Source organism: Amblyomma americanum, chromosome 1 (assembly GCF_052857255.1).
Source record: "Amblyomma americanum isolate KBUSLIRL-KWMA chromosome 1, ASM5285725v1, whole genome shotgun sequence".
Taxonomy (NCBI): Eukaryota; Metazoa; Arthropoda; class Arachnida; order Ixodida; family Ixodidae; genus Amblyomma; species Amblyomma americanum.
This window is the reverse complement of record NC_135497.1, coordinates 230,057,176-230,077,155: the sequence shown is the minus strand read 5'-3', so window position 1 is coordinate 230,077,155 and position 19,980 is coordinate 230,057,176. Positions and strand designations below refer to the sequence as shown.

General features: G+C 46.9%; 2 protein-coding genes across 8 annotated transcripts in view; both read right to left on the bottom strand.

Annotated features, from left to right (window-relative positions):
• LOC144114757 (uncharacterized) overlaps positions 1–19,980 on the bottom strand; it is a 257,525-nt gene that overhangs the window by 68,399 nt on the left and 169,146 nt on the right. The gene's annotated exons all lie outside the window — the stretch shown is intronic.
• Positions 1–19,980, bottom strand: part of LOC144116427 (nuclear hormone receptor FTZ-F1 beta-like) — a 62,680-nt gene that overhangs the window by 8,335 nt on the left and 34,365 nt on the right. The window contains exons 4-8 of the mRNA XM_077651171.1: positions 14,657–15,028; positions 9,432–9,572; positions 5,893–6,037; positions 2,542–2,692; positions 1,394–1,646 (exon numbers count right to left, since the gene is read on the bottom strand). Coding sequence (XP_077507297.1) covers positions 1,394–1,646; positions 2,542–2,692; positions 5,893–6,037; positions 9,432–9,572; positions 14,657–15,028 — 1,062 coding nt within the window. The remainder of the gene's footprint in view (positions 1–1,393; positions 1,647–2,541; positions 2,693–5,892; positions 6,038–9,431; positions 9,573–14,656; positions 15,029–19,980) is intronic.

Here is a 19,980-nt window from a genome sequence, read left to right as displayed (position 1 = left end):
CGAAAGTCGAGATTTTGAGGAAGGCACCGCCAAGCAAGACATTGCGCGGAAGTACTGCATCAAGCCAAACACGTGTTCCAACTTTGTAAAGAACAAGCGCTCAATACCGCATGCATTTGAGCACGAGCAGTTGAAGATGTCTTGGAAACAAATGCGCACTGACGCCTACCCTATCGGCGCTACTTCAGAAGATGCCTCTGCAAGCTCATCGGAGGAAGCACAATGAAGTGAGCCTGACGGCACTGATTTTGGTGACGCTCTTGGCGACATCCGCTGAAGTAAACGCCGCCGTAGATGTCGCAGTCGAAACGTGTGGAGCGCTGACAGACAGCGAGAATCTGGTGGCTGTTCAACCACACAATGAACCAAGTCAGAAAGACAGCGATATTGAAGACGAGCCACGACCGACGGCTGCCGATGCGGCTGCGGGTCTTGCTTTTGCGGAGCTTGATGCCACTGAAGGTAACGCGGAGGCTTGCAGAACTTGCTTTTAGCAGTGCGATTCGGCAAGAAAAGCACAGCAAGACGACCGACTATTTTTCTTTAGAAACTCGACTTTGCGGTTAATAAAGATGCTGTTTTTGGGCTTCGTGCTTAATTGGAAATGCATTTGATTTGAAGTTTTTTGCGGTCCTCTTGAACTTCGTATTAACGGGAGTCGACTGTATACAAAGAGAAAATGACAACTGCGCAGCAAAAAAGAAAATTGGGCGGTGCTTACGCTTGGCGGTAATGCGATTTTTGAATGCAGCTGGTGCGGTATTTGAACCGCAGGTGACCGCATATGAAATACGCAGTGACGAATGGAAGCGGCGCTGGATTTCAACTTAGGCAAGCACGCACAGCGATATACTGCCACTGAGCTTCGCCTTGTGCGAAAGGACGGTGGCACATGCTAATCTGACGCCATCGCTTAGTGAGTAGCAGCCGTAACTGGCACTCCTCGAGACGCGACCATGCATGCCTCACCGATGAAATCATCGGTGAGCAGACGATGGAGTGCTCTGCTCTGAAGCCGTAGGTCGCCGCCTCGCAACCTGCCTTCACGCTACCATCTTACCCTCCTTCTCCACTTTCCTCCTTGCACTTCGCCGAACTCTAAAAAGGAAGTCTCATAAGCGATCAAAGGTTTCCTGTATATATAAAAGATAGGTGTTTCCAAATTATTTCTGCCATAGCAACACCAAACGTGACTAAACTTTTTGGCCAATTTTTTTCGTCCCCATTTGCTATATTTTGGGCTCTTTGAGCAACTCCCAAGTTTGAATTAACCGGCTCTTGTCACCGGTCCCTCCCACTCTAAAGCACCATTACTGTTCAGCTTTCTGGGTGCTCAGAAAAACAATGAAGCATGCAAACCAGCTCCAAATTAGTGACACTGCACACACATTACCTGACGTTAGCAGTATGATGACCTTGAGGCAGACAAACTCGCGCTGGTCAACTTGGAGGCGTCGCAAGAGGTCAGTGAGGCCGAGCATACGCTCAATGACAGGTCCTATGCCCAAGTGCCGTGCCTGGCACAGGGTGACTGATTTGCCCAAGGAGAATCGTATTTCATTGGGCGTGCCCGTGGACCGGTAGCAGCAGCTCAACAGAAGAAGCTCATACCACGAGTTGATCAGCAGTGCTATTTGGTCATCCTCCTGCAACATAACAAGCCCCCGTACTTCTGCTTACACAAGTCTCACAACAAAGTCTGCAGTCTTAACTAAGACCCAACCTCTTGCGCTGACACATTAAAGGTGGGAGAAAGAAGAAAATGGCAGTGTTTACTTTGCATCATGTCATTACAACAGCAACATGATGCGACAGAAATAGCCACGGCAGCTCAGTATAACAACAGAGTGTAAGATAGGTCTCTCATGTTTGGAACAAAAGTTATCGAAATATTTCACCCGGTTTTAAAAAAAATAAACGTTCCAGCTTATTGCATTTACAAGGTCAAGGAGGAGGAGGAGGAAAAACATTAATTCAGAGCACAAAAACTGGGTGGGTTCAGTACGAGAACCCATTGGTCTTCATCATAATCCGGCCCTTCTCAACCAGCAATTTCTGGTCGAGTGGGCTGTGGCTATGAAGGGTTGCCTCCCAGCGCTCATGAGTCGGATCGGGATTGCTGTCTAAGTCTGGGTTTTCTTGACATTCCCAAACCACGTGAAAGAGTGTGCCAACTGCTCCACAGAAGGGGCAGGACGAATTGTAGGTTTCTGGGTACCATTTACTCATTAGGTAAGGATTGGGCAGAGTATTAGTTTGTAGTCGCCTGATTATGTGCTCTTCATATTTGCTTAGGGTTTTGTGAGGAAGAGGATATTCCCTTCTTGTGATCTTATAGTACTCCGTAACTGATGTATCAAAGCACCTAATTAATCTGTGTCACCTGTCCAACTAAGCGCCTGCTCATAAAATTTATGAAATGGCAAAAATAATGGGCTCATGCTATTCTGCCCAAATACGAAAATCATAGTGGCTGAATAGAAGCTTCAACATTAAAAACTTCTAAGGCAGCAGTGATCTAGAAACAATAAAGATTCACACCTGGATATCCCTGAAGAGAGCCAGGCTCTTGCACCATTTAAATATCTTGTTGACACGATGATCAGCCAAATTGCAGACGCTTCTCAATAGGCTTTGGCCCCAGTCTGCTCCCATGGCGCCAGGGGAACAAAGGCCACCAGTGGCCTCCAAACTAAGAAAGGAGAGCCAATTATTTGCCTTTCATCACACAAAATAAAGTGCAACCAATGGCTGCATTTTTTTCTTCAAAAAGATATGGGAGCCGATTCAAGTTAAGAAAAAAAGACGAAAAACAGCACAACCACACGCAAATGGCCAATGGTTGTGTGCAATCCCGTGTTGCATAGAATCTGTCTGACTAAGTCAAAGCATCCTAGCAGAGCTGACAAGAGAACAAAAGTCTTAGTGTCAGGTCCCCATGCTAGTTCACCAGCATTTGGGTCATTCCATGCCAAATGAAGCAGAGTTTGCGCTCGACCCTCTTTGATTTTTCGCACAAAATCTGTGGCTTTTTACTGAACTGTCCAAAGCAATTTCCCTTAATACCTTTTCGGAAAAAAATTTTCCTGTCTTGTGACAGCCCTTTCAATTTTGCTAACTAGTGCAAAACAGTCTCTGTAAGAAATTTAGAAAAAATTATTTCTTTTATCAACTCAAAATTTTTATAAACAATGTCTATGAATTGTACTCTCATATATGCATGAAAAAATTGCCAGTAGGAAGTTTTTCTGTTCTTTATTTCATTTCGTTTAACCCAAGACGCATCATTTTTTATATTAAAAACCTCTGTGTGGCATTAATGAGCAATATAAAAGCTTTGATCAGCTGTCCATAACATATACTACTAGGTAAAAATTTTTACACTAAAATTGAATTGAATAACATTCAGTAAAAGTAAAATGCCAAAGTTTCAAAAAAGTATTAAGGTGCATTGTAAGGCGAGTTAGCGAATGAACATTAGGAAGGAACACAACGCTAAAGAAACGGCTAAAGGGACGGGACAGAATGGAATGGGACAGCGCATTTGGCCTAAAATTTCATACATAGTTGGTCTCAGCAAAAATGCGAACTATGACCACACTAATAGTCCGTTTCAAAGCAAAGTCATTTCAGGCGACATCAGGCTGGGCTAGCTGCGCATTAAAGATGCGTTGCCAATAATAAGCATGCGCTCCATAACGTGGGTGTTCTACAGCGTCCTCCACCATTTTTGGATCACAAATTCTGCCTTACGGAAGCAACTCCTGATGCATGCCGCAATCAGTTCTATCCACGCGAACTTATTTCATGGTGGGGAACAGAGTCACCCAAACTGCGACTTCGGCACCCTATCAGTCAATTGCGATCATTGTTCACAGTATGCACAGGAGTCGGGGCTGCGACAAAATATCTCGAGCATGTGAATTACGCTAATGTCAAAGGCACGTCTGGCTCGTCGTGATTGTCGGCAAAAAAAAATGTGGTTGCCGCAGTCAGAAAAGGTAGCACATGGTGCACCGCGAGGTGGTCGAGAACGAACAGGATCCTCGAAATTTTTTTCAAGCCACTCGGCAAGCAAGTCGCAAATTTATGCTTGGTAGCGTACTCATTGATTAAACTGTCATTCATTGTCCAGTCCTTTGTGTCGTGCGCACGAGCATGAAGCTTCCGAAGCACTGCAGCCTTGCTAGTCTTCGCAAGGATACATAGTGCCCGCTGGTAGCTTTCTACAATGCTCGGGCACTCGAGGACAGTAACTCAAAGCTTACTGCACTTTTCATCAGCTTCTTTCAAGCCATGCGTTTTCGATCTTTGTTAGCGCTCCATACAGCCTATAATTTATTCTTTTATTTTTGCTTTTTGGGGGTTGCGTTCTTCCTTTAGAAAGAGGGCAGGTGGTGTCGTGAGGACTTGGAGGTGCCCGTCGCTCTCTGCTCCAGAGAGAAACTGAAGTTTTCTGCTTCAGGGAAGAGTTCACAGTGCCTCCTTGTTCACTGTAACTCAATTGTGCAGCCACACTTGCTCATTGTATCTGAGATGCAATGCCATTGCGCTAATACATAATTTGATGTTAGGTCCGCCTTTGTTCGTAATAAGCGAGAGTTTGTTATAACTGCGGCACTTGTAAGTGGGCTCGACTGTATTCGCGCACCCCTACATAAAACGCAAGCTGTGCTTTAGTTATATTAAATAATCTCAATTTTGTATCGGTTGTATTCTTGCTTGTTTACACAGTGTGAACACTTTGTAAGAAGTTTTGATTCAATCATGCGCCTAGGAAACACTTGGTAGCCAGGTTGCCATCACAGCGTAGGTGCGTCTTGCTAACTGTCCCTGTTTTCTCTGATGTATTGAATACCTAATGTTAAATCACTTTATTTAGAAATACGTTCAGTGACCATTTGTATTAACTGAAACAGCCTTATTTGTTATCCACAAGCAACTGTGACGATTCCTGCTGATTGCCTGAAGTATTGTGCGGCAGCATGGGTCCCACTAGCACTTCCTGTTCATTGCATGAGCGTCCTGTAATCGATAGTCAACTTCAGGTAACTGTTGTCAAAACTGTTGGGCATTTCCATTTGCTAAAACTTGTGAATTTGCTCTATACAATCGCCGAAATTGCACACACGAACCCTGAAGACTCGTTAGGCCGACCGCTGAAGTGGGTCGCCGTCCCATCGCAGAGGTAGCTGTTCAAGTGTGCGCAATGTTTTCAGTTGATGATGATTTAAAACAAGCTCTCATTAAAAGCCCCTAGCTGCCGCGGTGGCTGAGTGGTTATGGCGCTCGGCTGCTGGCCCGAAAGACGCGGTTCAATCCCGGCCGCGGCGATCGAATTTCGATGGAGGCGAAATTCTAGAGGCCCGTGTGCTGTGCGATGTCAGTGCACGTTAAAAAACCACAGGTGGTCGAAATTTCCGGAGCCCTTCACCACGGCGTCTCTCATAGCCTGAGTCGCTTTGGGACGTTAAACCCCCATAAACCAAACCATCATTAAAAACCCAATCAAGAAAAATAAGAGTGAGATTGTAAGACCTTTTAGTTTTCAAAATATCATTTTTATGTCGCAACACTGCATCTGAGACTCACACTCGCTGCACAAAATCAGAGGCCTTAATTTTACCATGTCCACTTACTGTGAAAATAAAAATATAATTAATGAATGGCGCATGATGGTCACATTGTTGTAAGTGTGCTTGGCTCTATGGTTAAATGCTTTATTTTTGTAATCTGTGAACAGAAGCCACATGATGGTCAAAATTATAACGTTACTAGGCTTTATAGACACTCAGGGAGTTATGTAACAATTAACAGTGGCACAATGAGTGAAATTACTATTTGCTTGCTAGCACCAGGTTCGAAATGTCAAGAGCACTTCTTCCTACTTACCGACTAATTTCACGGTCAGTGTAGCGCCAAAGGTGCTCCACAGAGACAATCTCCTGCACAAGAGATGGCACCACAGGTGGCTGCTGGCCCACAAACGGCTGGGGGGAGCCTTCTAAGGGATACCCTAATGACAAGCTCCGGGATACTGCATTCACAAGTAAATGCCACAGACTAAAGTGCTAGCAAGCCTAGATTGTGCCAATCCAAGTAGGAGCACGTTACTTCCACGAGGAAGCATTTGACACTAACAGCACATGCATATATCATTCAACCACGGCTAAATTCCTTAATATGACTAAACTGCGATATGAAGCAAGCCTAACCTCACAAATTACATTTAAAAATAAATGAGGCCTTAATACCGTATTTACACGAGGTTGTAGGTTGACCGATTCTAAAATTGAAAACCCAAAGTGGGGGGGGGGGGGGGGGGGGGGGTTGACACACTCGAGACCAAAGCACGGCACCATAAATAAAGGCAAGACAAATGAGACATCAGGGATGCTACAGCGTGGTCGCATTTTTGCTGCGGGCCTCTTTTGCATCCCTCTTGGTGCTGGCCTTGAGCAGCTGCTCTGCCAAAGCGCAGAACCGGCACCGCCTCCCCGCGCGCGGCGGCTGATGGCGGCTGTTGACCGGTGGCGAACTGGCATCCTCTCCTACCCGCACGTGGCTGCCGATGACGGCTGCTGATAAGCGGCGGCGGCCCGATAACGTTATCGGTTTCTACTCTTAAGGCCGAGCTTAAGCGCCCTCCAAGCATTTTTTTTTACTTTCAACTCCACACGGCACTCAATGGAGTGTCAGTAGTTGATGAAAGGGCATCTGCTCCAATCGCGGCGACACCGCCACTCAGAATGGCAGCGGCGCCGTGGATTGTCGGTAGCTGACAGAAGACCCAACGCCGCTCACGCGTAGTTCCTATTTAGGTTTGACACATTAGACGACTGCCCGCAATGTTTTAGCCATTTTTAATGTAGTGCTTCGTAAATATTCATTTGTGCTCTGGGTCCGGTAAGCGTCCGGAACACTTTTATAACTACATTCAAGATGGCCGTCATTCTTTATGCCGAACAAACGAAAAACTGCACGCCGGGCCGCAAGTTTGATGCAACGGAACAAGTGAAAGAAGTGTGGCAGCCGCAGAGGTGGAAAGGCAAAGCTTAGGTGACCTACAAGTTTTTTTTCCTGAGAGCGGGGTCGACTTACATTCGGGTCGGCTTACAATCGTGTAAATACAATAATCTTTATTCCCCTCTTTGCTTGTCACTTGGCTTTCTTCCTATAGTTTTTCCTGAATACCAGCCCACTGTGGTGGCTGAGCGGTTAAAGTGTTTGGCTGCTGAGCCCGAGGATGCAGGATCACATCCCCGACGTGGCAGCCGCACTTCAGTGGAGAAAAAAATGCAAAGATCTCCATGTGCTGTGCAATGCGAGCGCATGTTAAAAAGCCCCAGGAGGTCAGAATTAATCTCGAGCCCTCTGCTAGCTGTCCACAATGACACTATTTTCTCTCTTCTTTCATTCCCTTTTGCACCCCTTCCCTCACAGCCTGGCTGAAATGTCCACCGAGAAATGAGACAGTTAACTGTGCCTCCCCCTTCCTGAAAACCAATGTCAATTTCATCTTTAAAGGGGCTCTGAAGAACCATCTGATGAGAATACATAAACTTGCCCAATCACTGCACTGTGTTGTCATGAACACCTGAGCCAAAAATACACTTCTACACGTACGAGAGAACCCACAATCATGCGTAAAAGTTGGCGAGCCCTTTCCAGGGACTGTTTCATGCTCGCACCCTCCTCCGTTTCACGCTCCTGCGCATGCTGCTTAAGAGATGGCTATTAATTACATTCTTTCAGAAGTAAGCCGCGTCGCTTTAGCAGGTTAAGAAGCTTTGCTCCCGATGAAACCCCGCGTGCGTCGTGGGAGGATCGGTGCAGACCTTTGAGAGCGCAAAAAGCGGCGAGAGGAGAGGGAACGACGCGAAAAGGACGAAATTCAAATTTTTAATTCAGATGACTAGGCTTCTACAAAGCGCCTTAAAAAATTAGGGGGACACTTAACCCCTGATTTTAAGCATATGAAGCAATTGTGTTAATGGCTTCCTTCAGCTGTTTCTCTTCACACAGAGTTCCTGTTCTTTGTTCACATTTAACACTAGACAAATTCCACATTCTTGTTTTGAAATCGTCCACATTGCAGTCTGTGCGAATAATGTTCCTTCTATGTACACACGCACTGATTAGTACTAACTGCACCCGGCACACAATCACAAAGGAGAGTTACAAAGGAGGATGGCTACAAAGCAGAGTTCCAACTGGACGCAGATTCCATGCCGATAAAATTTTATGCTGCTCGCGCCATCCATTTGGGCAGCGGTGTACATCAGATCGTGGGGTTTCCAGTGGCCGCCACATGCCAGTGCCACTATGCAATGCAAAGGACATAACATATAAAATGCCAATGTGCACTTTGCTATTCACTAAATTTTTATTTTTCTAATTACAACTTCTTAAGTTACACATATACTCATTAGCATACGCTCGAAAGACACCACGTTACATGAAAGACCACACCACATACATATAAAACCCCGCATGTAACTAAGCTGCACAAGTATGCCTGAGTGGCCTAGTCGGTAGTGTGCCTTGGTGAGCCAAGAGTCGCGGGTAAGAATCCCGACAGAAATTTATAGTAACTTTTATGTAAAACCAATTACTTTATAAAGTCAAACCGTTTGAGACATGCACCGACTTTTAATTCACTTGCAGGTCCCCTTTTCCATTATTTAATTCCAGACATCCACGCATGAAGAGGGTTTTTTAACACAACGCCGATGAACGGGAGGTTTGAAGCTATTGCTTTAAATTATTCTTGCTGGAGGATATTTGTGGAGTGGCGTAATCGCGGGCATACCGCAAATTTATTGACAGCCCCATTAAGAATCCCTTTAATATAAGTTGCTTAGCATGCTCTGCCCAGCTCCATTTCTAGGACCACATGCAGATTTCTCGATAGCCACTGAAAATCATTGTATGGGAGCAATGGGTATGAATGACCCATAAAAAAATCAATGACCACTCAGATTGCCAGTGGGATAGGTGCATAAGCGCCTCTTGCTTCAAAGGCAGGAATGCGAGCACAATTCAGCACTTGTAACACTCGATTGGTTCCTGAAATTGTTGTACCCATGTTTCAGTTTTGCCAAACGTCAGCAGGATGAAGCATAATTTTTTTGCGGTGCACCCATTTTCTGAGTGGCTTTTTCTACTTATACACAGAGGAAGCAAGCACGCACTGAAGTCTATGGCCTCCTGTTTAATATTCATACCAGTTGCATCACCACGCAAAACTGTAAATGCTCATATAAAAAAAAGTTTTCAGACAAGGCTATTTGCTGCAAACTTCACATCAAAACCAAACAGCCAATGCTATTCATGTTTACTTATAAAAACAAGCAAATTAGCCGTTCAAATTCGGCTACAATTAGCACACAAGATGTCATGACAAATTAAATTTCAATCCAATGAGAGACCTTTTTGCAGCAGCGGTATTGGCTCCGCAGGCAGGCCACCGGATGAGGCAAGCCGTGCATCACCACCAAGGAGCTGTGACGGTTCGGAGTAAGAGCACTGGTATATTCTCCGTCCACCTCGAGCCCTATCCTCACGAACAGCTGCATAGAAGAAGAAAACAAGTCAGCATGCTGCTCACCAGATACCGGTTACCATTAGGTTGCAAGGCTGGCAACCTGCAACAATTATTTCTACTGGATTCTCTTACACTCTAATCTTCTAGTATGCTTACTGGCTGATCCAGGCAGTATCAGCAGCAGAATGCCATTTAAGCCAATGATGAACGGCGAAAAAATTTGGCTGCAAGTATAGCCATTTTTGAATACCAATGTAAGTCAAACCTTGATATATGAACGTTGCTCTTCTCCTAACGGTACTTCTGCCATACTTTTATGGGCATGCGAATATTCGAATTGAATTTGAATATGTTTGATATCAATTGGTTCATAATCTCAATTCGGAAACTGACATTTGACCATTTTTTAATATTCGCAGGGATCGAATACCGCGCAGACTTCAAAAAATTTGACTGCGGCAAAACCATAATATCTGGAAAAATTATCCGAAGACCGAGTTCAAAAACATCAAAGGCATCCTCCTCGCTTTCTTCTCAGAGTTTATCACGTGGAGCGGCTGCACTTGGACGCTACTATGCTTCGACCTCACGAGAAATTCTGCAAGTGGGCTTTCCCACGTATTACGCCTGAAGAGAACAAGATGGCTGACTCTTCCACTTTTAAAAATCACGAGAAAGCGTTTGGATTTTTCTTTGATCCTTCCATAACATTTTATATAACTACGGCCCACAAATGACAATCGTCTTCTTGCCTTAACATTTTTCTAGCGTTAGCTCTGCCATCTCGTTTTGTTAATTATAATACGCGGGAAAGCCCACTTGCAGAATTTTACATGAGGCTCCCGAAGGGGTGAGTCGGGGTCTCACAGCAGACCAAACGATATTGTAAAAATCTCGCCGTGACTAGGAATGATCTGCTTGACATGCGATCGTCCAAATATGCGCCCTATGCCTGAACTGCACATTATATTGTTGCCTGCGCCTTTCTGACGTGTGCAACGCCAGGCATATTGACGACCTCGAGACTCCCCCTTGATGATCCGAGCGAGCTCGGCGGCATTAACTTTGCAGCCCGCTTACGGTGGCAGCTGTTATTGGTCGGGCACATAAAACAGCCAGCCGGGACCACCATTTAGAATAACTGCAGTGTGACTGATCCTTTGTTTTTCAAAGCCATCGTGCCACACAGGCGCCAGTGCATCCCTCGCTTCCATCCTCGTGGGGTTTCCGTCCTTTCTGCTGAAAGTCCGCGCTTGTCATGTGCTGTTAGCAGTTTGTGCGGTGAAGCCTCCTCATGTGCAACACCACATGCGAAGAAGCTCCAGTGCTACCACGCTGCACACCGAAAGAAGTCGCGGATGCCATAACAATTATAAAGCAGTTTTGGTTTAGACACTCCCGATACCATGCACAAATTAAAGCATTTGACAGAAGGGTAAACATTTTTTGTAGTCATGCAGCTTTTGTCTTAAACAGAGATAACCATCGCCCACGTTCTCCACCAAATAATTTTTACTTTCGTGCAAACAAATTTGGCAGTCGGGGGGGGGGGGCATTCGGTAATTAGACATTCGGATAATTTGCATGTATGTTCTTTCCACTCCCTTGAAGTCCATATTAACATGGTTTTAGTGTAAATGAAAAAAGTAAATAAACAAAATCTAAGAAAAAAAGAGGGAAAGAGAAATATTCTTGAAGCGTGTGAAAAAGCACAATTACTGACATGGCAGAAAAGAATCATAGTCAGCTAAGTGCAACCTTTATGAAAGCAGCATAAAAATGAAAGTCTACCGCTTGCAGTGATGTTAGGCATGAAAAGCAATACTTTTAACCAATTCGGTGCACAAGACCACCAAGCCATATGCATGGCTAAGTGATCTTCCTAGCAGCCTCTCACCAGAACATCATTATCAAACACGGTCATGAAAACTGCATATGCCGTGAAATCTCATATAATGGCTGCTGACACACTTTTAACTACCTACTGTCCAACTTATAGTGAACAAGCCCAAGGGCGCTTGCCAATGTTTTGACAAGACGACTTGTCTTCGTCTGGGCCAGACGTCTGGGCAAGCACCCTCACGCTTTCTCTCCCTTGTTCACTTTGTAATTATAGAGAACAACCTGCCCACACTCCCTATACCATGGACTACTCTCCATCACAGCAGATCATCAAAGCAGTGTGCTATGTCAATGAAACCAATTACACTTATACCTGGATATAACGATAACGAAATTGAAAAAAGCTATATTTTTCGCTACATGCAGTTTTCACGTGAAGACTCAAAAGGACAATGCTGAACGGAAGTCGAAGAAACAAATATAAGTGAAGCCACCTTGAGAATGTTTACAGTGACCCCCCTTGCTCGAAATAAAACGCAGAGAAACACTTTACAATCGCACTATTAGCGCTGCTGGCAGCAGCCACAACCACGTCCGCTGCGGCTTGCACAATGCCGCTACGAGTGGGGAGGTCGGGGAGTGAAGCACCATGACTGGGAAGAGTGCGCACGGTCTCGCCACCAAAACTAGACTGGCTGCGGAGGCACCTGCTTCTTCCCACATGTTCCCACCCTCAATCTGCCCGCCACCGTTGCCCTAGGAAACCGACTCTGCATTATGTCGTCAGTACTCTCCGCCATACCCGCTCCCAACACGGGAGAGCTAGAACTACCAGCACTAGAATCATGCGAGACATGGCATGTTCCGACAATTGCAGTCGCTCATTGCGATCGTAGACGTTCCTCTCATGTCAGTTCGTGTTTCATGGTCCTGAAACTTTGGCGTGATTCTACAAATTTTCAACTAATTCAGCATTATACTCGCAGAAAACTTTTTACCGCTATGAAGCAGAGGCTAAGCGGGAAAGAGGAGATAATCCTCTCTCCTCGTGCCATGGGGAGTTGGCTCCTCAGCACTAGTAACCCTGCACACTCTCTCCAACTTCCTCCCTTCACCCCCCCCCCCCCCCGCACCACTAGTCCAAACAATGAACAACACTTTCCCCACAGCACAGAGATAAAGGACCGCATCCTTCCCTTTCCTGATTAGCCATAAAAAGTTGTCTACGAGTCTAGCTAATACTGCTGTCACACGGGCACTTTCGATCGCAATCAAGTCAATCGGAATCGAACTCGATGCAGATCCGGCGTTGCTACATGGCAAATCCAAACGCGATCGACTGCGATCCTACTCAACTGCTTGGAGCATGACCGAGATGTCGCTGCGAGGGTCATTCCCAGGCTATACGCCAATTTAAACAAAATATTCTAGCTAAAACTAAAGAGTACTGAAATATTTGTCATAGCAAAAAAAAAGCGCAAAATTTTAAAACAGGAAGGTTTTTTATTTATGTGCCTTGATTTGCCAAGCGGCGTTCATTCTCTTGACACAGCATACCCGGCATGCCCGTTTCGTCAGTGGCAAAAAAACGTGAATCGGGCTGCGCAATTTATTCCATGCGCTTGTAGACACAGAAGAGCGACGCAGGAATGGCTGGAGTTCCAGCACGTAATGTCTGCCGCTTTGTCGCGTTTGTCAAGAAAACTTTGTGAATGCTGCGAATTGTTTTTACAAGTTATGTTTCTTACAAGATAAAAATATTTTCTAAGCAACAGATGTTGGAACGCAGCCCTCACTCATCGCTTCTGGCGAAACAACATGACACACAATGATCGAAGAAATAAGGCACGAGAAACGAGTACGTGTAGCACGGATGGCACAAGATCGATCGGGGAACGAGTCAGCGACTGGATGCCTATGAGGCTATTACAGCCAACTATCGCAGAGCGTCAGGCCATCAGGGCAATGTGTAACCATGGTAGCAGCAGAAAGTAATTAAGCTGCTTTTTCTGCTCATAATTGAAATTTTCACAATAAAGTTTGTTATTTTTGAGTTATTACCAACCGATGGCGATGATAGTACGCGCAGCGCCATCTCGTATGTAGCTTTATAACAAGTTGATCGGAATCAAGTGGATACGTGTAGCAGCTGCCCATCTCGATTGCGCTCCAAACGTCAACCGTGATCGAGACCGATCGCGATCCGAAGCGCCCACGTGACAGGGGTACAACAGACAGTCGGCGTAGAGAGTTCGTTATAGCAAGGTCAACTGCCGAAACACCTTTGTTACATGGAGTTCTCAAATACAGTTATGGATGTAATGGCCCTCTATACAGTGAATTTCTCGATATTACGAAGTTTCTCGATTCCCCAACGCTGTCCCCATTGAAGCGCGTGTATTTGAGACCTCCATGTAAAGAAGATGTTGCGTTGGTTGATCTTGATATAACGAAATGGCAACGCCATCTACACGTTCGTTAGTGCTGAGTTACTCAAAATTTGGCAGAACCACACAAGAGTTTCGTAAAAATAAAGCACGAACTGACATGAGAGGAACGACGATTGCAACGAGTGACCGTGGTTGATACATCGCGGCGTGCTCCAGCGCCGTTGGCCTATCTCCGGTGCTTTCTCTTTGGGAACATCATACCAAGTGGCATTACAGCAGTTCATGCTCAAAAGCAGCGAAAATAATAGGGCGTAGCCAAAAAGGAAGCGACACCAGCAGTGTGCGGCCATCGGCGCCGCACGGTTGGTCGCGTGATTCCGCGCCGATTGCGGCCGCGCAAGTTCTGCAACACAGCCGCGACGGCTCCGCCTCCCCCAACCTCCTCAGCCCACTCGTAGCGCTGCTGCACAAGCCGTGCCGGAGGTAGCGGTGGCTGGTACTGCTATCGGTAGAACGATCGCGAAACATTTATGACGTCGGGTAACGCTGTTTTCTGTACACATGCTCAAGGTGATTTCACCGACATTTATTTCTTATTTTGGTTTCCGTTCTGCAGTGTCCTTCCACCTTTTTTGCGAAAACTGCATGTAAAGAAAGCCTTAATGTAATGAAAAATCTCGGACTTTTTTTTAATTTTGTTTAACTACACACACACACCAGGTTTAACAACACACACTACTATGGGGCAGCATTGAGGAATTGAAAAGCTTTGTAATATTGAAGAATTTGCTACATATACACACATCCAGGATTTACTGTATCAAGAAGCACGTGCCTTAAGGAAAGTGAAAGAGAGAAGAAAAGGAATGGCAGATACCTTCCAGCTTCATGCCTGCCCTGAGGCATTTGTCAAAACGGCAGGCAGGGCACATTTTTCGCGTGGCCATGACAACTGGGCAAGCTGCCCCTCGAAGGCAGACATAGTGCCTCTTGATCTGCACAACCCGCTTGAAGAAACACTTGCAACTCTCGCAGGAGAAGATGCCATAGTGGAAGCCCGAGATACGATCCCCACAGATGGGGCATGGCCCACTGAGTAGTTGCTGTCGTGAAACACCCCCGGGGGCCTCTCCAAGAGCACCCAGTGGGTCCCCTCCTCCACCTTGTGCTGAAGGGCGCCGTGTTGGGCTGGACAAGTCCAAGGCATTCGACTCATCCGAGGCACTTGATGCCACCGACGCACTCGAAGCTGCAACAAAAGCAAGCACACATCATTGACAAAAAATGGGGACACAATATGCAACACAACTCTAGGCAAAAGCGTTCATTAATATGGACAACTTGCTAAAAGAGATAGTGTGGAGTTCGCTGACCTTTCCGCGAACTCGCTGATATTTTGTCCGCAGGGAAGGCCGCTCCAGTGGGGTCGGAAGTCCCCAACAAAGGGGCCCGTCCCGTCCCTGCCTCCCCTTCGTGCGGCGGACGTCCTCGTTTACGCCGCGCCGTCACGGGGATGACTCGCCGGGAAAAACGCTAACCATGTACAGCTGTCGACATGTGGTTGTTAAGGGGTAGACGAGGTTTCGGGGGCGCACGAGATACGGCTGAGTATTAGCCGAGTGACCGGAAACCCACTATTCCCGTAACGACTGTGTTCGTCTCGCGCGGTGTATTCTGTAAACACTTTAGGGATCGTTTTGTCGCGTGTGCGAAAGAGATAGGAAAGTGGTAACGGCTGGGCCGTGGGTGCCGTGGGAGAGGGTGGTCGCGTTTGTGCTGTTTGTCTATTTGATTGCAACCTCTCCTTTCCCAAATGTTTAATCAGCACTCTTTCCCCAATCTGTGATTAGTTGGCGGAAATCCTTATTTTCCTTTCCCTGACCACTGATTGGTGAGGTGTGTCGCTTGTAATCTTATTGGTGGCTGTCCCCGCTAAGGGCGGAGACAGAGGGTTTAAAAACAAGCGCGCTGGGTTGAGCGGAGGCTGAATTCGTCTGATCCACGATTTAGGCATGTAAATAGTTTTCTCCTTGCTTTGTTTCTTCTCGTTTTTTTACCTATGTTGTAAATAAATAGTTAACCTTCTCCTTTCCTTGAGTAATGTGAATGTTTGCGAGTAGAACCACCGGGTCATCAAGAAACCCCGATTTCATCAAAGTAGTTTCCTCTCATCGCCACCGGAAGGGGAAACTCAACTGGCGCAGTCGACACAGGATCGCAACTGGCGCAGTCGACACAGGATCGCAACTGGCGCAGTCGACACAGGATCGCAACTTCTTTCTACTCAAGGCATTGGACGGAAGGTGAGAAGAACAAGTCGGTGGACAAGCTGTTTGTCCTAAAGGAGAAAACGTGAAGCTGCGTCGAAAGACGACATCGAGAGCTTCAGGATCACGGGTCGAGTTCGAGAGAACGTCGGAGGCTCAAGTCAGCGAGAAGCTGAAGGAGCCGGGCAACGACAAGCCATCGAGGGTTCGAGTCAGCGAACTGCTGAAAAGAACCAGGCGTCCACCTCGAAAGGGTTCGAGTCAGCGAGCTGCTGAAAAGTAACCAGGCGACCAAGTGAAGCGAGGTCCGAAGCGATGAGCTGCTGAGGGATCAGGATCAAGTCGTGGGCGTCTACCTTCCCGGGAGCCCGCTGTCATCACGCTGAGATCGACAGTGCTGCGGTCGTCGGAGCATCGAAAGAGGTAGGACACCTTCCTGCTTTCTCCGAATTTGCCATGTCTGTGTAATAGTCGTACGCTACACGGTCGCGTTGAAATGACTGATGCAGGGATGGATGCCGTGAGGGGGAATGGTCTATAGCCTATCGAGCAACTCGTGTCAACAGAGCAGGCACTAGGAAACATGACGCAAGCTTTGTGGAAAGAAAAGGAGCGCAGGGCTCAAATATTTGAAATGGAAAAGTTGAAGCTCCAAATTGAGCTTAAAGAAATAAAATTAATGCAAATGCAGCTTCCGCCACTAGCGGATGCACAACATCAAGAGCGGTTGGGCGATTATGCAAATGAATTGAAAACGGTACTGGCTCCTATGCCAGAAAAGGACTCATTGGCGCCCGCGGGCCATACGAGCGGAGGTCATTAGAGCGCCGCACCAGAGGCGACATCACCGCAGTTAGCGGTATTGCAACTGCGGTTGCAGATCGCAGAAGTAGAGAGGGAATCGCTGGAACTGAGGCGCGAAACGTTTCGTCTTCGTTCGGAGCGTATAGCACAACAGGCCAGCGAGACAGAAAAAGCACAGGTGCTGGAAACACAAAGAGCCAGGCAGGAATTAAGAGATGCTAATTCTGAGTTTGACGTCGCTGTCCCTGGCAGATTAGTTCCCCAGAACTGCGAAAGTGCAGGACAAACTTTAAAGGTAACAGCAGGTTCAGATGAAGTTGTCGCCGAAGTGGCCTGTAGGCCATCCCTGGCAGCTGAGGACGCGCCGCTCGTGTCGGTCGAGCTGTCGATACAAAGAACGCAGGCAGCGCTAACTCGGACAGCTGTATTGGTAGACGCGTTGAGCGCGCCGGGCGACAGCAAAGAGCTGCGTGAAGATTCAGCGATGGTTTCCACCAATGATTCAGGAACAAAGGAAGCGCACGCCGAAAACCATCGGACACCTAGAAAAAGTCGTCGCCGCCGAGTGTACCCTAAACGCAACAAAGCCGAGTCCTCTCAGACTACGCCTGCGGGTGACTCATACGGTAGCAACCGGAAGGGCAAGGTGAAGGCGTGCTTCTCGGCCGCAAGAGGCGTTCACGTTGTGGATAGGCAGCGGCAGATGAGAAGTGGCGTAGCACGTTATTCAGTGGGAACAGCAGTGTACATGGAAAAAGAGGGGCGAGCTAAATCACGACGTAAGAGATTTCAAAAGAGGCTGGAGCGCCGCCCCAGACGGAGTGTACCTGGCAGGCGACAGTCAGGGCTAACTGGTCGCGCACCACGCATTAGAAAGCAAAAATGCTCATCGGGCGCGCCAGAATGCCGATTGCTGCCAAAGGGGAAAAACTTGACACGCAACGGCGCTGTCATTTCAGAGTCTTTGTACGGCTGGACCGTTCGACCATCCCCACGTTGCCGGGGCTTTGTAGGTTTATTACCGAAGCGCAGAAGCGCTTGCAAAGGGGGTGAGGGAGTTGTCCTTTTTTGTGACCGGTCGGCACCAGTGAGACAGCGTCCCAGCCGGGCGCGGCTGAAGAGTTTAAAGCATGCGAGCTCTCCGAGTGCTCAATGTTTGCATGCGTAAGTAACCAGTAGAAGTAATGTGGGAAGTGGAGGCTAGGGACCAGCTTGGCAGTGGCATACGGAGAACGGACATGGCAAGTTCTGGAATGTGCAGACTCGGTGTTCTACCCCTGTGTGCGGATTGAATTAACCACAATATGCGTGTGTGTGTGTGTGCACGGTTGTGTGATTTTTTTGTGTTCCGGCAAATTGTGACTGAACTTTTATGTCACACTGACAGCAAGTGTTCGCGTGATATTTTCGGTTGGGAGGTGTGGAGTTCGCTGACCTTTCCGCGAACTCGTTGATATTGTGTCAGCAGGGAAGGCCGCTCCAGTGGGGTCGGAAGTCCCCAACAAAGGGGCCCGTCCCGTCCCTGCCTCCCCTTCGTGCGGCGGACGTCCTCGTTTACGCCGCGCCGTCACGGGGATGACCCGCCGGGAAAAACGCTAACCATGTACAGCTGTCGACATGTGGTTGTTAAGGGGTAGACGAGGTTTCGGGGGCGCACGAGATACGGCTGAGTATTAGCCGAGTGACCGGAAACCCACTATTCCCGTAACGACTGTGTTCGTCTCGCGCGGTGTATTCTGTAAACACTTTAGGGATCGTTTTGTCGCGTGTGCGAAAGAGATAGGAAAGTGGTAACGGCTGGGCCGTGGGTGCCGTGGGAGAGGGTGGTCGCGTTTGTGCTGTTTGTCTATTTGATTGCAACCTCTCCTTTCCCAAATGTTTAATCAGCACTCTTTCCCCAATCTGTGATTAGTTGGCGGAAATCCTTATTTTCCTTTCCCTGACCACTGATTGGTGAGGTGTGTCGCTTGTAATCTTATTGGTGGCTGTCCCCGCTAAGGGCGGAGACAGAGGGTTTAAAAACAAGCGCGCTGGGTTGAGCGGAGGCTGAATTCGTCTGATCCACGATTTAGTCATGTAAATAGTTTTCTCCTTGCTTTGTTTCTTCTCGTTTTTTTTACCTATGTTGTAAATAAATAGTTAACCTTCTCTTTTCCTTGAGTAATGTGAATGTTTGCGAGTAGAACCACCGGGTCATCAAGAAACCCCGATTTCATCAAAGTAATTTCCTCTCATCGCCACCGGAAGGGGAAACTCAACTGATAGTATGAGCATGCTCTTAAATTTTCAAAACATGCACAAATTCTGGGCTTTATAAAAAATATGTTAACAGGGTCACTCAATACAAAAAGGAACAAAGTTTAAACATTCAATTACTACATAATTATAAGCGACACACTTTTTCTTGTTTTATAACTTGTTTTCCTCTTAGGTTATAATATCAAAAGCAATTTTCAACTGTACAGGAGAAAAATTTGTCTCTGTGCTAACTGGTTGTTCCCTTTCATATTGGTGAGCCCTGTAGCAGACACAGTATGAATGCCGTTGAGAGGTTGCAGTTCTGAACTTGCTGCGTACAACGGCTACATGCAGCCCGAGTGCACTGCATGAATGAGAGGCGAAAGATTCAGCGCTCGTGTTTGCGACTAACCACTCTCCCTGTTGTCTGTTTTGAGCTGCTTTAATTACGGAACTCTAAGCACTGTGGGCTATGCTCACTGCGCTGTTTTTCTCGTATTTAGATGGTGACTGCCGATTGAGACGGCAAAAAAGCGTTCCTCCAGAAAGCTCATCAATGGTCACTTATCACAATTGCACGAATCTTCAAGTGGTGGCACCACGTGTTCCCCACTTTTTTTTACTTATACAGGTGTTGTTCTTTTAAGGTAAAATGACATTTGTTATTAGGTGACCTTAACCTATCAGAGTTGTCTGACTTAGTATTCCTCTTTAGTGCTTCTTAATGACAGGTCTGTGCAAGAAGCTATGTATACACAACAGGTTGGCAATATAGCTGGAGTCGCTTGTAATGGCTCCACTTAGAGCCCTGACATAGCATGATTCAAGGCAATGTTACCGTCATAAATCGCATTAGTGCTATGACATGGAGTTTCAGACTGAATGTCTACTG